Source organism: Apis florea, unplaced genomic scaffold (assembly GCF_048593485.1).
Source record: "Apis florea isolate Af1SG1 unplaced genomic scaffold, ASM4859348v1 contig_1767_pilon, whole genome shotgun sequence".
NCBI lineage: Eukaryota > Metazoa > Arthropoda > Insecta > Hymenoptera > Apidae > Apis > Apis florea.
In genome coordinates this window covers 172,964-189,235 of record NW_028256473.1, presented here as the reverse complement: position 1 = coordinate 189,235, position 16,272 = coordinate 172,964, and the positions used below count along the sequence as shown (strand labels likewise).

Genomic DNA, 16,272 nt, shown 5'->3' with positions numbered 1-16,272 from the left:
GGAAAAACGATGATATTTCACACGCAATTATTTCGACACGAAATTATTTTTATCTGTTATTAACGTAATTTCACAAGCGTATTCCTCGCAAACCCGAACAAAACTCGAGAAATATCGGGCATATCTAATCGCATAAACCCTACGTTTGAGAAGCAAGCCCCCACCGAGCAATAATCTTATTACAAGGCAACTCGGCGGCAGGAAGAAAAAAAAAAAAAAAAAAAAAAAAGAAAAAAGATTTGCCAAGGCACGAACGATGCATTTTTAACCGTGGCCCAGAACTAGATGAGGGAGGCGGGCGAGTTTCCTCTCCTCTGGTTGCGACACGAACGAAGGAAGGTGTGCCCGAAACACAGGGATCGGAGCGAAATAAAGTCCGCGGGAATTGCGCGCGAGTGCCATTTGACTGCAGGCCAAGCCAGACACCGACTTCGTTTCTTTTTAGACCGTAAGGCTTAAGCTGGTGCGGCATTATTGCGCTATTAATGGCGGTCGTCTCGTTGGCCGTGGCGCGCGAAACGAGAACCAACTAAACAGCCCTTCGCGCGACCCAACCCTCTCCCTCCTTCTCCAAAAAGGGGGTTACCACCGTTCCTTGATAATCCGGATAACTTGACGCGGAGGTATACGTTGTGGAGGGACGACGTTGTTTGGTACAATGCCAGGCTCGCAGTGTCCAAGGTTCGGTTAGTCTCCACGAAATGCTTTCCATTTTCGCTTCTTCGATATGTTGATACGTTTCTTTTCTTTTTTTTTTTTCCCCCTTTTCCGCCGAATTCGAATCGCTTTCATTCGGGGATGTATTAAAATTTAAGAGAAGAAATTAAACAAATCGATGAGAAACGTAGATACGTTTTTCAAAAAATTTGGATTTGCAAAGGATAAAAAATAGTGATATCGTATATTATAAATTTGTACAAATTTATGCACAAAGGAAGGAATGGGAAGAAAAAGAAAAAATGAGACAAACGTGCGAATGAATTGGAGGATGGGTGGATATGAAATAAGAAGGGGAAAATTGGCTCGTAAACGGCCTCGTTTTATAGAGCAATGGCACGAAAGACAGAAGAGATGTAAATAAAAAGAAAACAAGGGATAAATAAGAAACAAGGGAGAGGGAAAGGGAGAGGCGAAAGAAAAATGGAAAGAAATAAGATTAGAGACTCGAGAGACTACTATCGCGCGAGATATGGGATAAATAAGAAAGAAAGAAAAGAAAAAAGGGGGAAAGGAAAGGAGGGAAGAATACGAGAGAATTGTGAGAAAAGTGAGAAGAAAAAGTGAGAAAAATAGAGTGGGGAAAAATGCAAAAGGAGAGAAAAAGAAGTGTTAAACGTGAAACGGGGAAGAGAAACATGCGGTGCGACTAATAAAAAGAGAAGCTTTATTCAAAACGTCCCATAAAAGCTGGAGTAATAGAGGAACGCATTCGGACGAATGGTTTTCTCGTTCCCTTTCCTATTTTCGCATTTACGATCATCGTCCAAGAATACACGTATTGTTCTTTTTGTTCCTTGTTTATTAAATCTGCTAAGATCCTTTATTTATCGTATGCTTAGCCGAACACACGCTCACATTTCCTTCATACTTTTCAACGATAAAAATGTTCCTTCATTCACGATTTCACTCGAAGAATGGAAAAATCGAAACGATATTTCTCTTCGATTATACAATTAAATCGTAAAAATTAAACGATATAAATATCATATATCAGATATTACGTATATAAACCGACGCTCGTTTTAAATTTCTATTCTTTTTTACTTTTCTTCTATTGTAGATTTTCTCCCCCCCCCTCTCCCCCTACCCCCTTTCGATCTTACGATCTTTTAAATTTTGATCGTCGATTTTCCATCGAACCTCATCGAAATACAGTAATTCAATACATTGAACAATTTATTCAATCCACCACATTTTCAATAACAAAGCACCTTCCCTCTATTATCGCCAATGCATGGAAAATTCGTGAATGAAGCGACTCAACGTCATTCGGTTTATTTTATATTCAACGAAATTCACGTATCGAACGATCGATCAAAATAGATCGGTAACGAACGAGGCGGGAAACAAGTTGAAGAAGAAAACAGGCTGCGTAATAGGAGGGTTTTATTTGAAACGAGGATTTGTACACGTTAATTAATTCACGTCGATATTAATACGTCGTGAATTGAATACAATTTTCGTAGTAAAAATAGGTAAAGGTGCGCACAAGGCGGGTATCAAACGATAAACTAAACATCGTCGTCGTGTATGCAAAGTGGAAAAAGACTACAAGATTTGCGAAAAACTAACGATGAACGAAAACGAAATCGATCTCGTTGAAAATCGTAACTGGCCGAACTGGTAATACGACGAAAAAGGAGTGGAGTTCGGTCGATGGGCAGAGTTGATATTGAACTAATTATCCGGATTAACGTTGGTAATGCGATTTCTGGATTATATTTATTGACCGGTCACTACGTGGTAATATTTCGCGGTGACTTTCATCACGGAGGACTCGTTTTAAAACGAATTTACCATCGCGCGTTTAAAATCGTTTCGAAGATACCTGAAACGTTGATTATTTATTATCGAGGCGAGTTGTTCGAATCGAATGAATTTTTTTTTTTTTTTTTTTTTTTTTACGAAGAGATTTCACTCTCTCGTTCAACGAAAGAGTGACCTACAATTAAACAGAGCGAACGAACGATTCTGATATACATATTCTGTAATGTTCTTCTGTTTCGAAATTCGGGTTCCACGTTTGGAATAACATTAACATCGATGATAATTTATTTTATTCCACAATTTTATTCCAACTAGCTTAACATTATATATCACGCAATTTATCAAACAAATAATAATTTCGTATAAAATTATTGTGAAAAAACATCTTTTCGAAATGATTTATGATTTTTTTTTTCTTTCTTTCTGTATTTTAAATTTATAATCATGCGGCGATCACTTTTGCATAAGTTGCAAAAGTTTTCTACGCGATATTCTTTCATTATTATTATTATTATAATTAAAGAAATTAAAATAAAATCGAAAATAATCCAAAGCGTAAATTATTTAAAAGCGTTTCCTTAATCACACTTTTTCGTCCTTGTGGAAAGTAATTGTCAAGTTTAGAACTTCCTACCATTCCAGAGAAGAATAATTCAAGAACGTAATTACGAGTAAAAAGTCAGCTTTAAAGCCTTGAGGAATAAGAAAAGAGGCGTAATGCAGCAGGGAAAAGATAGTTTCGTTTGTCGCGAACAAACGTATCCCTGGAAAGTTTCCAATTTTAAAACGAATAAGAGAATCGGCACATAAGCGCGATGAAATAGAGAATGATTACTCAATGAGTGTTACGAATGTGTATTACATGCGATTAATGTTAAAAATTTGTGTTATGAATTGAACGCGATAAGATAAATTAATTAGAAATAACTTTTGCAAAAAAAAAAAAAAAAAAAAGTCAGCGAATAATTGGAATAAGTATTAAAATCGGTGCACGTGTTCGAAAAATATTTTTAGTTTGTAAATATTTTGCGCGAAAACTTGTGCGCGTTGCATTCAATTGGCGGATCATCGTCTTCCCAATTATTCCCAAGTTGCATTTTAGAAAGATTCGTAATTCGCGTTCGTAATCTTAATCTTAATCTTAATAACCGATCATCACGTCGATTACACGTCTTATTACCGATATTTCTTTGCCGAGAGAGAGGATAAAACGTTGTTTATCGACGACAGTTGAACATTGTTTGGACTATAATGCGTTAAAAATGTGAATTATTACATTTTATACATTTATACGATCGAGATTAGGATTCATTTTGTGGAAAAAGTTTACTTACAATTGCAACTTTTACTTTTTTTTAAAAATATTCGAAAGAACAATCGGAATTGAATTTTACCTGATCACTGGTTGAAAGTCATTGTCATCGGTTCGTGCAATATTTATCTTGAAAAATGACCATCTTCGGAGCTGTCTCGCGTTGCTGTCTCTTGACCTCAGATTAAATCAATGGTGGATGGCTGAATCGACCTTCGGGTCATCGATACGATAAGAAACAACAACTCGTGTAGCGCTTTTTTCCCTCCGTTATTCTTGTTTCTCCTTTTTTTTATATTTCCCGTTTATTTATATATTTCGATACATAATGTTGTAAAAATTTATTCTCGATTTATTATACAGATTATTATTTCAAATAAAATTCGAGCTTGACTGCAGTTCCGTCGATTAATTTATTAATTCATCTACGAATCGCGCATTCGTGTCGCATTCACGAGAGAATTTCTAGATTCTGTGTCCAATAACAAAACAAATGGTATAATTTTATCGATATATCGCGATGTTTCGCGTTTTATCGATCAAACACGTACACACTTTCTGTTGAACTTTACCGATAAAAAGTCCAATCCTCGGCTCTCTCTTATTTCCCCTTATTTATTAATTAATTAATATCTTCATCAATCGTATTCTTCTCCAAATAATTCTAACGATTTAACTCTCTTTTGCAACCATCTTCCTTATCGGAAAGCAAAAGTATGTTGTATAACACGTTTCGTGTTACGTTTATATATTAACTATATATATATATAACTTAGAACGTTACGTATAATAAATGATGCAAGAGACATTAGGAAATTAATTTATCGTACTCATCGAAAGGAACGCAAAATAATAATTTTGATTAAAAATATACGCGCGTTATAAAATAGATTATAATTAAAATATAAATAAACCTTATTTCTTCCTGGAACGAATAACGAGTTTCGTTTACTATAATTCATAATTATTATTAATTATTAAGACGATACGAGACTACCGTAATAACTAATTAAAATATACGATTATTACATTGAAATAAAAGAAAAAAGAAAAAAAAATATAGATTACATATCTGTTTACACATCGATGCATAACTTTTAAAATTAAATGCGTATCGTCTAATTACAGAAGCGAAATAAAAATCCGAGTAAAGGGGTAAAGAGGTGAAATAAAACAGGGGAAGGAGAAAGAGATAGTACAATTTTCGAGGATCGATTCATCATTTTCGCGATGGTATCGCGAATCAAAGCGTTATACAGTTACGTGGAGCGAGATATCTCGTGGTAGGGACCTGGAACCAGCTGTTCTAATCTCTTTCGACCGGCATATCGGCGAGTGGAACCGCGGTAGTAGTACGCTCAACGTCAGCGTGGACGTTTCCTCTCTTTCGAATCTCCTCGCTTCCAAGATCGTCCGTCGCTCTTTCATCTTTCCACCTTTTTTTAAATATCGATCGTCGATCGCGCGAATGTCGGGACACCGTGATACGATAGGCGTCGTGGAACTTTCAGTCAGTGATCGGCGGTGATTCGCGCAACAGCGGTGTGTGTGCGTGTGTGCGTGTGTGTGCGTGTGTGTGTGCGCGCGCGCACAGCGAGTTTTAATCAATCGTCGAAACGCATCCGGCAAGATTTTCACCCTTGTTTGGATGACTTTCGGGTAAGAAGATTCGTAGTTTATTTTAATTTGTCTCTTATTATTTAAAAAGTATTCGTACAATAAAAAGTCATCTTCTTGTCAACGCGTTTTACACCGTTGGATAGCTACGTTGGAAAAGCTCGTCGCTTCTCGTTCAATCTTTTAATCTCTAATAGAACAAGTTACACAAGAGAGAGTATCCAGAGTAGAGAAAGAGGTTGATTAAAAAATCGGCGGATGATAAAAATGGAGGACAAAATATATAAGATGGAAGAAATTTAGAAAAACACGCGCGCGGTGTGATAGGAAAGAAAAAGGAAGAGAAGAGAAAGATGGATCGTGAAGAAAAGTCGCGAAGAAAGTGGAAACTTAGAGAAGGAAGAGAAATTGGCTCACGATGCTGCTCTGCTCCCGGTTGCTAACGGTTTACGACAAGCTGGGAATATTTTTCTGACCCCAAAGTGACAAGCTCGGGACACGGAATGCCGCACACGAGGCCCGATTAAAAATCTGCTCGATAAGAGAACTCGTGGAAAAGTTCGTGTTCCTTAACCTCCTCCACGCTGCATTTCTATTAAGTGGCGGTGGTGGCCGTCGGGAGGGACTCTGATCCAATTTACTTTTCATTCAGCAGTGAGACCAACAGCAATTTGAAAATTTTCTTCACAACGCTTGCCCGCCTTTCGCGTTCAATCAGCTCGTAATTTATTCTTCGTCTCGTTCCCCTCCCTTCCTTCCTTTCGTCTCTCGTTTCCTATCAGTCGGGGAAAAAGTAGAAAGACATTAGCGTAACGAGTTTCTTTCGTGGGCCGAATACTTTTTCCACGGCAAGATCAAGCGCGTTTCTCGCAATTGTTAGAAATCCTAAAATAAATGACCAACCACGTTCTCGCCGATGTTACAGCGTTGTTTTTTGCATTCTTTTTTAAAAAAAAAAAAAAAATGACAAAGTTGACAACAACACGTCGAGTCATCTTTCGCAAACTCGTTTGAGAAAAGGCGTCCAATATTTCTCTATCTTCCGATGGCACACGAGCACAACGAGAGCGAAGAGAAAGTTTCGAAATTGAAGAAGAAAGAAAGAAAGAAAGAAAGAAAGAAAGAAAGAAAGAAAGAAAGAAAGAAAAAAAAAGATTACAAAATCGTCGTTGCTCGTAAGGAAAGATTCGAGCAAGCAGCGATTTATCGGGCGCATAGTCGATTTCTCGCTAATTGTTTATTACTCGAATGGTCGTCGGATATAAATTGCATCTCGTCGCGACGTATTTTTAATGATTCGTGGACGCGCGTATAAATAGTACACCATGGCGGCGATAACCCGTTCTTTCTTTCTCCTCCTCTCACGCTCCTTTCTTCTTCGCTCGCGATATACGATCGAACCGAGTCTCGGCCGTGTTTTTATTATCGCATCCTACTACTCTACTCCTACCCTACCTACACTACTCTTTCGTCCGTTCCTGCTCCTATTTCCCATTTACATCGTCACCGTCGCTTCATTTTTACGATTATCACGTTTCCAATCCTGATGATATAACATCGTACCGAAAACTTATTATTAAACGCCGATACGTTTCGACGATTTCTTCTCTGTCATCGTTCTTCAACCTCGATCCGTGTCAAAAGTTTTCGTATTTTAAAGCATCGCGAGCTCGTTTATCGATCCATCCGCGCGCGATTCGCTTTCCTACGTAAAAAAAAAAAGAAAAAAAAAAAAAAAAAAACGATTATAATCGAAACGGATGAGATCGCGTGGATTGCCTCGTCCTCTGCCGTAGCTGTCAATAAACGCTTGTCCACGGTTATTAACGCAATTAGAATAATCGATCGTCCAACGTACGGCCGATATCGCGGCCGATAATGGCATTATTACGACGACGCGATGGGAATGATGTAAGGTGACGTGCGGGGGAGGAGGGGAAGACAACGTTTCCTGCGCGTGAAATCAGGTTCGCGTTACCGTGCACAACGGAGTTGACATACCGTCGTCGAGGGAGGAACGAAGCGCGATTAAACCTCGTAAACAGCCGCGACTCAACAACGAGAACTCATTCGAGGGATCTCTCGTCGATTCGAGGAGAGAAACGCCACGCCGCGTATTATATATCGTTGTATTCGAATTCAGGGATCCGGAAAAATAAAGCGAACCCCGCTCGAATTCGTGCTTCCAACGAAAAATCCCTGTCTCTCCGCATCCTTTTCCCTTTGACGATTGAGTAGAGACTAGATTTCTACGATCGCCGATTTTTCCTTGGAATTCGCGAACAACGATCCTCCTGTGTTCCAACTTCGTCTCGTTAATCTTATCTATCACTTTTGAAATCCGTTTTCTTCGAAATCAATATCGACGCGATATCGACGGTACCGGTATGTGGATCAACGATCCAGACGATCATCACAGCAAGATTTACAAGTTCAAGCGTTGTGTGCACTGCTTGCACAGGCGCCGATAACGAGTCGCATTGAGCAAGCCCTATCATCAATACGAGTCTCATTTTTATCACGGTCGCGACGCTTCCTCCTCGAGTTCGTCGCGCGCCGATCGCGCGTAAACACTAGCTTATTATTCCACGATAATATACCCGTATATTATACAGATAGAAAAAGGGAGGAGAAGGAGGAGGAGGAGGATGGTACTCGAGCCGATTTTTACATCTCGATCGCATCGACGAAACGACGAATGGGACGCGAAGGAAAAGAGGAGAGAGTAGAGTAGTAGAATGGAAAATGGAATTTCACGAAGTCGAACGATTGACCAGTTGTTGACCTCCTCTCTCTTTTGATCTTTGACTCGTTTCGAGATAATCGTTCGCGTAGCTGATCGAGAGATACGTATTCGTAGACGGAGCGTCGATGGATCCGCGGGCCCAAGAATTAATTCTCCGCGACGTACCGCCACCGATACAACGGCGCCACTCCATTCGAGCACGCGTTCGCACGACTCTTTCCGCTTTATCGAGAAATATATACTTTGTCTCCGTTTACGTTTTTCGTTTCACCCTTCCAATTTATATCTATCTATCTATCCGTGAAAAGAAAATACACGATTTCCATTTTCTCTTTTTTCTTTCTCTTCTCTCTTTTCTTCTCGTACGTACGTTGCTCGACCTGCAAGAGAGGAAGCGACAAGCGACAATCCACTCGACACGAGCCGCTGCCTGCCGCCTGTCACAATCGGAAACGGAGGATTGTTCCGCTCGATTGGCTGGTAAACAGAATCATTATGTCATCCACAACTGGGCAGCGTGATAACGACACCATCGTGGCGGCGCCCGCGGATCACGCGTCGTCGGACTTTCTCCTCGCGTAACGTAAATTATATTTTCACCAAGTTTTATTTTTCCTTCTCGGTCGTCTCTTTTATTTTCCCATAATCCATCCTATAAATCGTTTCGGATTTCTTCTCTCTCGTCGATATTCAAGCAACGATCGTCCGAGTTGTCATACGTACACGTTGACTTACTTATCTGACCGTGGTCATCCACGGTTCGCTTCGAACGAGATTTATCACGCGTCACGAAGAGAAAGAAGGAAGGAAGGAAGGAAGGATTTCTCTAGGAATCTATTTTTATCTTTTCGTTTTACGTCGAGGTTTGACGCGAGCAAAAAAAGGAAACAAAACGTACGATAAAATCGAGACATTACGCGATCCATCTCGTCCGGATAGATTCGCGAAAAACGAGTGGAACGAGAATTTACGACGCTTGATTGGCAACGCTTAAACGGAACACACGCGGCGAAACGATCGACCCGAAACGATTTTCGGTATCGAGAGAGCGTTTGTCTTTCTCAAACGGCGACAACGGGTTGAATTTAACCCGTGTTCAATGTTTCAAGAGGGTCAACATTACTCTCGTCGCCGATCGGAACGCCCGATTCCCTTCCCACCACCATTTTCCCCACAGATGTATCTACGCGCTGTACCACTTTGACCGCGATAACGGGCGAATTATCATTGTTAACCGGCTATTAGCGGCTCGGTGTCGTTGCATTAGCGTAGTCGTCCAGTACGCGTTTGTTCAAACGCCACTCGCGCCGCACGTTCAATTGCTGCCCCTTTAATTAATAAACCATCGCGCGCGCGATTCGCACGATTACGTACCAATTTTCCGCCCCTCCTCGATTTGGATTTTTCATCGATCATTCGTCATCGATCCTCAAAATCTTTGCTTCGGGGACACCGACATAATCGATGATTTGTCCGACGATTATAATTCGAAGGTGAAAATGTTATATTTTCGCGCGATCAATCCCTTCTATCTGAAGGGATCTCGAATGAATCCGTCACGATCTTTTTGTCCTCGAGGAGAAAGAAGAAGGGATAAAGATTAAAACGGTAAAACGATCGATGACGAGCACGGATCGAATCCATCTTCTTTGTAGAAAAATTGGCAAAAAATTCTGCCAGATGATAATACTTTTTTTCCTCCTTTCGTTGAAAGGAACGATCGATGATGGAAAAAAAAAAAAAAAAAAAAAGAATTCACGATTTTTCGAGCGAACCGCGGAACAAATAGAGTTAACAAGAGGCTCGTACGGAGGCGAAATTCTCTGCCAGCAATATCGTAACGTTATTAAGAGTGATCACCGACGTTGCAGAACTTTCCGCAGACGCAAGGAGACTTTTTCACGGACAATGGGAACAATGAGGAACAATTTCGCGGCGGTCTTTGTGCTTCACATCCTGATGCACTTGACGAGTCAATCCCTCCCCCTACGCGCCACCGACGAAAATTCCTCCAAGAGAAACAGTTTGTCCGAACTGCGATCGACGTCCTCCCCTGCGATCTACGAATGCCTCTTCCTAGATCCGGATCTGCCCATTTGCGACGAAGAATTGTGAGTTAATTCGATATTCAAAATTCTTCCCTTCGTTATTTTCTTTTCTTTTCTTTTTTTTTTTTCTCTCTCTCTCTCCTTCCTTTGATCCTTGACGAAAAGAAATTGTTATACATCGGTTAAATCCAGAAAAATTCGAAGAAGAATCGAAAAAAGATTTAAAAAAAAAAAAAAAAATAAGAAAGATCTCGAGATCAACTTCATTTCATTTTCGTGTGTGTGTGTGTGTGTGTGTGTTTTCTTTCTTCTCTCTCTCTCTCTCTCTCTCTCTCCTTCCCCCACTCTTAATTTATACCAGAGGAAATAGAGATTAACTCGTCAAAAGTGATATATACTATTTTTTTTTTTTTTTTCAAGTGATATCGTAGAATTTATTATACAACGGGATGATAGAGACGTAGAGATGTAAGTTTACAATGTGTGAAAAATATTTTGTTTGATCGTTTAGAATGTTGAAGTTGGCGGAGGATTCGTCGAGCGATCAAGATAATTTTGGTGAGAATAACGGGCGACGCTCGACGAGAAATGTCCACGTATCCACGACGGACGTCATAGTGTATACCATTGAGGGTTGTTTACCGTCTAAGTAAGGCTTGTATATTTCTCTATTCGATCGATATTTATCTATCTATTATTTATCTATTCTTTAGAGACGCTCGACAGAAATAGAGGAACAAAGTAATATTTCTGAAAAATATTTGTATACATTTCAAAATTTGTTTCTTCCAAATCTTACCGATTATATTTTATATATATATATATATATATATACTTAATAAGATTTAAAATTAATATAAATTGTTTGAAACGTTTCAAATTTGGATATTGGATATCCATCAAATTATCGTTCGTGCAAAGTTTCGAATGGAATGAAACTAGAAAACGGGTGTGTGTGTGTGTGTGATAGTAATGTGGTCGAATCGTTCGACAGGATACCCTTTTCGATGCCTTCCTGCGAGGGGATTTCCTTGGACAAGATCGTCGACGTGCAGAAATTCCGTCCCTTCGTCGTGAAGGGAGTGACAAAGCCACCGTTCGTCTTCCCGAAATTCAATTATCGCGAATGGCAGCGTATGATGACGCGGTTGAAGAATCATGTTTCGTCACACACGCAATTCGAAGTAAGTAATTTCGAATTCGAAGCATCTTCGCATTTATCGTATTTATCGTTATGTTTTGTAAAAAAAAAAAAAAAAAAAAAAAAAAAACCTTAAACGAGTCTGCTTCACCCGTTTCAATTCATTTTCAATTCATTCTCTTTCACAACAGCGCCACCGCAATTTCTTTCTCCTCTATCCTTCCATCTCTTTCATCGTTATACATAATTTTATTAATACAAGTTCTCTTGAAAATTCGTTCTCGAAACGAATCCTTTTATTTCTCCATTCCATCCTCGGAAACGTTGTCTCGTCTGATAATACTTCTCTCTTTTATTCCCATAATACTTTTCTTTCTCGATCAGCTTTCGATCATTGGCCGAGATACTCGACAACTTACTGGGTTTCAGAAAGAAGAAGAGCCGATCGGCACGTCCGAGGAAGCGTCGTCGTCGTCCGTCGATCGATCCGTGATTCAGGATAGAAAGCAAGAGCTGATGAAGGCAGCCACGAAGAAGGAAATGATGCCGAATATGATCGCCGTTAATACGACCAACTCGAACGACTCGTCGCCGAACAACACGCGCATCCTTGATAATTCCAAAGTTGGGAAATGGGTGGTGGATCGAGCAGCGGCAAGGACGAGCGAGGAATTTTCCAATATCGGCGGTATCGTATCGCGGACGGGTCCCACCTCTGCAAGCGTAGAAAATCGATCGAGTTTCCAATTCCGTGATCGGATCGATAACGAGTCCCGCGAACGTTCCAAGTTCAACATTGGAGAAAATCCCGAAATTGTTGCGTTTCCCAACACAATTCCGCCTCCCCCTCACAACCCCCTCGCCCCCCCTCCCGAGTTATCCTCCAACGAGCTTCTAAACTATCATAATTCCGCGCAATCGAACATTCCCTCCGAACATGGTGGAATCGCGCCCGATTTCCCATTCAAAAAAATGATGGTCGAAGCGTTGGGAAGGAGAAGAAGGTTACCGGCTCGCAACACCACGTCGACCAACAACGGGATCGACGATGAATCGCGGCCACCGCGTCCACGCGATTCCGGGACAAAGAAAAACCAGCGATTCGAATTTAATCTTTAATAATTCGCGAAAATATTCCCTCTCCAATTATTATTTACGCGCGCGAAATAAGGAGTCGATCGCCGATTTCGAGAGATAACTCGTTTCCATCGTTCGCGCGCGAATAATCATTCTGCTTTCGAATCGTATTCACGATTTCGCGAAATATCAAAAAACGGGCAGCCGCCCGATGCGTAGTATTTCACGAGTAGTACGAGTAATTAACGTGGCGTCTCATTTCGTTTCGATCGATCTTCGTGCACGAGAAGAGAGACTTGTTGTTCGAGAAAATTTTGTGGAAAATACAAATCCCCTTAGATTTTTTTTTTTTTTTTTAGATGGAGGACATTTCAAGAATTCGATAGATCATTTGATTTATAATCGTTACGTGGTTTTTTTCCCCCTTTTTTCCCCCGTTAATTTATCTAAAGCGAACGAAGTAAATGTCGTCCAGATGAATTCGATTCGTGTAATTATATAAGTGTTATATTTAAACGGAAACAATTCGTTATTTATTCATAGTATATAAATTGATCAACGCAGAACAACGCAGAAACTTTCGTCGTTTTCACTTTTAAACGCTCCCCCCCTCCCCCCCCGTACACGTGTCATTTTTGTAGCAAAGTTAATTACTGTTATTACTTGTACTTGAAGTGTCCTTGACAATTTTTTTAGCCTAAAATATTTTTCGCATCTTTCTCGCATTTTCACCTTGTCCACTGTCTGTATATAAAATATCTTGCTACGCGTCATGCGTTAGAATTACGAATAATTATCAATTATCAATTACTTGGTTAACCAAAGTGACAAAGCATCGAAAACGTTTTCGTGCGAAAGAAGATTGAACGGGCGGGTCTGGGAAAATCGCGGGAAAAAGTTCACTTCCTCGAGAAATTCCTCTACTCTATCGCGACGTAGGGACGTAAAACGAGGTAAACAGCGGCAGTGGAATCTGCTAACTCGTCCTCGATCTTGCTTGAAATTTAGAATGAAATTTCTCAACGAAGACAAGCTGTCAAATTGAAAAGAGATAGGGTTAAAACCGGTTACCAGAATCGAGAATACCGATGCTCCATTTTTTTTTTGTCCCCTTCTTCTCCTTCCTTCCTTCCTTCCTTCCTTCCTTCCCCTTTCTCCTCCTTTGTTCCTCCCCGATATATCGGTATCCAAGTCATGGAACAACGTCCCGACTCGACGCCACGTTTCCACGAAAGAGTTCCGCGTGGAACTCTTTTCTTCGGGCGGAAGGAAAATGGAAGGAAACATGTGTATTTTCCAGTCCGAAGCGAATAAAATTTATAATAATCATTTTCGATCGCGTTTTTTCTTTCTTTCTCGAGATCTCGATTCACAACAACTGTTATTCATTAACACTCTAACCGAATACGTATATGATAAATCTTGGAACGCTTTAGGATGGAGAACGAATTAAATCAGACAGATCATTTCAACATCTTATTATGATCTCGTTCGTATAACGATAAAAATTCGCGTAGTTGATAAGTTGATTCGACGACATTTTATTTAATCGAGTACGATTAGGATATAGAATTTAATAATTTTAATAATTTAACGACGCACGAGATACGAGAACTTTGCGTCACTTTGCGTATGTATCTCTACGTATGTAAGGTAAGCCGTCTGAATGAATAAAAAGTGCCAACGTTCGATGCCCTTGGATACATCTTTAAATTAGTATAAAAGTATTTTATCCAAGTAACACTCGATGTATTCTTGATGTAATTAAAAGAGATTAAAAAAATCAAAATTCAAACACGTTCGATCAAAATACATATTTATTCGTACAAAACATTTCGCTATTAATTTTCGAAAGTATACAAATAAAAATGATAAAATTTCCAAAAAAATTCCATTCAGATTCAATTTTAATCGATTTAAAAATTTTAAATCTTTATATATATATACGATATTCGATCTCTATCGAAATTTATTCGATACTTTTCGTCGCTACACTCGACTCCCGATCATCTACCATTCCCTTCGCTCCCTTCGACGATTCCAAAATCAACTCCGTCTCTGACGATACGAGTCGGTCATCGCCGATTCTTCGTTTCTCGGACAAATTGGACGGAGGAATTCCAGATTCCTCGACACGCTGCGAAGCAGGAACGTGCGTGGTAGAGGGATAATCCAGGATGAAGGAGCTCGTAGATGATCCCTGGTCAGAATCGGTGCTCTCAACATCCGCTTTTCTCTCCTCGTTCGCTCGCTGCTCCACGGATTTAATGACGGGGAACGAATTTCTAGGGAATTCCACGCTGCTCACCATTTCCTCGTCCTCTCCGATCACCGAGATGCTCAGCGAAGGTTTAAAATCGGCCGTCGATTTCGAACCTTCCACCTCCTTCTCGTTATTATTCTCGCACAACGGTATACCGAAATCGGGCAGGCAATTTTGAGCGACCAAAGTGGCCGTGAACGGTGCGTTCAACACCTTCGTCACGTATATCTGTTTAGGTCTGTTCAGGTTCGACGTTTTGTCCAGATGCGGAATCAAGTGTCTCCTCGCCTCTCTCGTTCTTCTCCCTCGTTCCGTCGTTAACAACGCCTCCGTCCTCTTGCCCGATTCCGACCCGATCCCCTCCGTCGAGATGTCCGAATCTAAGGAAGAATGGAGAGGGTACGAACCCACGAATTCGCTTAAAACTTCCTCCTCCTTCGACGACTCGCCGCTGCTCCTCTCGCTCAATATCGAAAATTCCTGACCCCCCTTCTCCTCGTTCAAACCTTTGCCGTTCGGGTGTTGCTGCGTCGTCCTCGGCCCGTGCATACACGACGATACCCCCTTTCCCGGTTTCACGCAAATCGGTTGATGCCATCGAACGATTTCTATCACGCGTATCTCCTCCTTCTGTTGTTGATAACCGGGCCAGAAAAATCGATTCAGATCAAACGCGTCAACGTTGCAAAACGTTATCCCGTATGTAATAACCAGCAAGAACGAAGCGAGCTTCATTTCGCGCGAGTTGACCGAGCTCTCGACTGGCCGAAGAATATTTTTCTTCTCTTCTCGAGGTACACGGATTTCGAAGGTTTCGACGAACAAACTCGACTCGACTCGACTCGAATCGACAGACTGGTAGATTCTCTGGGCCAGGGTGTGGCTATTTATAGGCGGAAAACGTAACCCAACCCCCGATGGACGGAGATTCCATTTTCTCGACCGCAGCAACACCTTTTCGGATAGGTCGACGACGATGTTTCGAGACGATTAACAGACGAACCTACGAATATACCTGAGTCGAAACCGATTCCACGGCACTTAACGGGGGCAACTAACGTCGCGTTAATTGCCCTTAAGCGTCACGGCCCGTACGTGTGTGTGTGTGTGTGTTTGTATGGGATCTTCTTCGAGCGGACGAGATAATTACGGAGATGGAGCGCTGCTAATGCGAACGCGCATTTCTGAAATGCTTCTTTCACCGTGCTCCTTCTTCTTCTTCTTCTTCTTCTTCTTCTATGCATTTAATCGCGTATCGCGTTTATTTTTTGGGATGAAATTACGTTCGTTCGATTTCCTTTCATCGATTCCATTTTTTTATTATTTTCATTCTCTTTCCGAGTTCTCAAAACACTCGCACAAGAAAAGAGCTAAACATCGATTCCATTACAAACAAGTCCGTGAAACACGCCTTATCCTTAAGAATGAAAATTCCAAAAACGAGTATACGAGCGGGATAAAAAGGAGTCGTCTCTCCTCGAAGAGAGAGAGAGAGAGAGAGAGAGAGAGAGAGAGAGAGAGAGAGAGAGAGAGAGAGAGAGAGAGAGAGAGAGAGAGAGAGAGAGAGAGAGAGAGAGAGAG

The 16,272-nt window shown here is 40.8% G+C and overlaps 2 protein-coding genes across 4 annotated transcripts; one reads left to right on the top strand and one right to left on the bottom strand.

The window, feature by feature from the left end:
• Positions 1-5,269: 5,269 nt before the first annotated feature.
• LOC100871219 (uncharacterized) lies at positions 5,270-14,223 on the top strand. Of its 3 annotated transcripts, none has more exons than XM_086908349.1 (5): positions 5,270-5,458; positions 10,034-10,273; positions 10,722-10,859; positions 11,205-11,394; positions 11,781-14,223. In XM_086908349.1, the coding sequence occupies exons 1-5, from the start codon at positions 5,448-5,450 to the stop codon at positions 12,468-12,470; spliced, it is 1,269 nt and encodes a 422-aa protein (XP_086764475.1). In that variant the 5' UTR covers positions 5,270-5,447; the 3' UTR covers positions 12,471-14,223. The 3 variants fall into 3 exon arrangements, with proteins under 3 accessions (XP_086764475.1, XP_086764482.1, XP_086764477.1); XM_086908351.1 differs by lacking the exon at positions 5,270-5,458 and adding an exon at positions 5,481-8,642; XM_086908356.1 differs by lacking the exon at positions 10,034-10,273.
• Positions 12,920-16,112, bottom strand: LOC147658745 (uncharacterized). Its single transcript, XM_086908366.1, has 2 exons — positions 13,240-16,112; positions 12,920-13,172 (listed from the first exon to the last, which is right to left on the bottom strand). The coding sequence occupies exon 1, from the start codon at positions 15,424-15,426 to the stop codon at positions 14,398-14,400; it is 1,029 nt and encodes a 342-aa protein (XP_086764492.1). The 5' UTR covers positions 15,427-16,112; the 3' UTR covers positions 12,920-13,172; positions 13,240-14,397.
• Between the last annotated feature and the right edge of the window lie 160 nt (positions 16,113-16,272).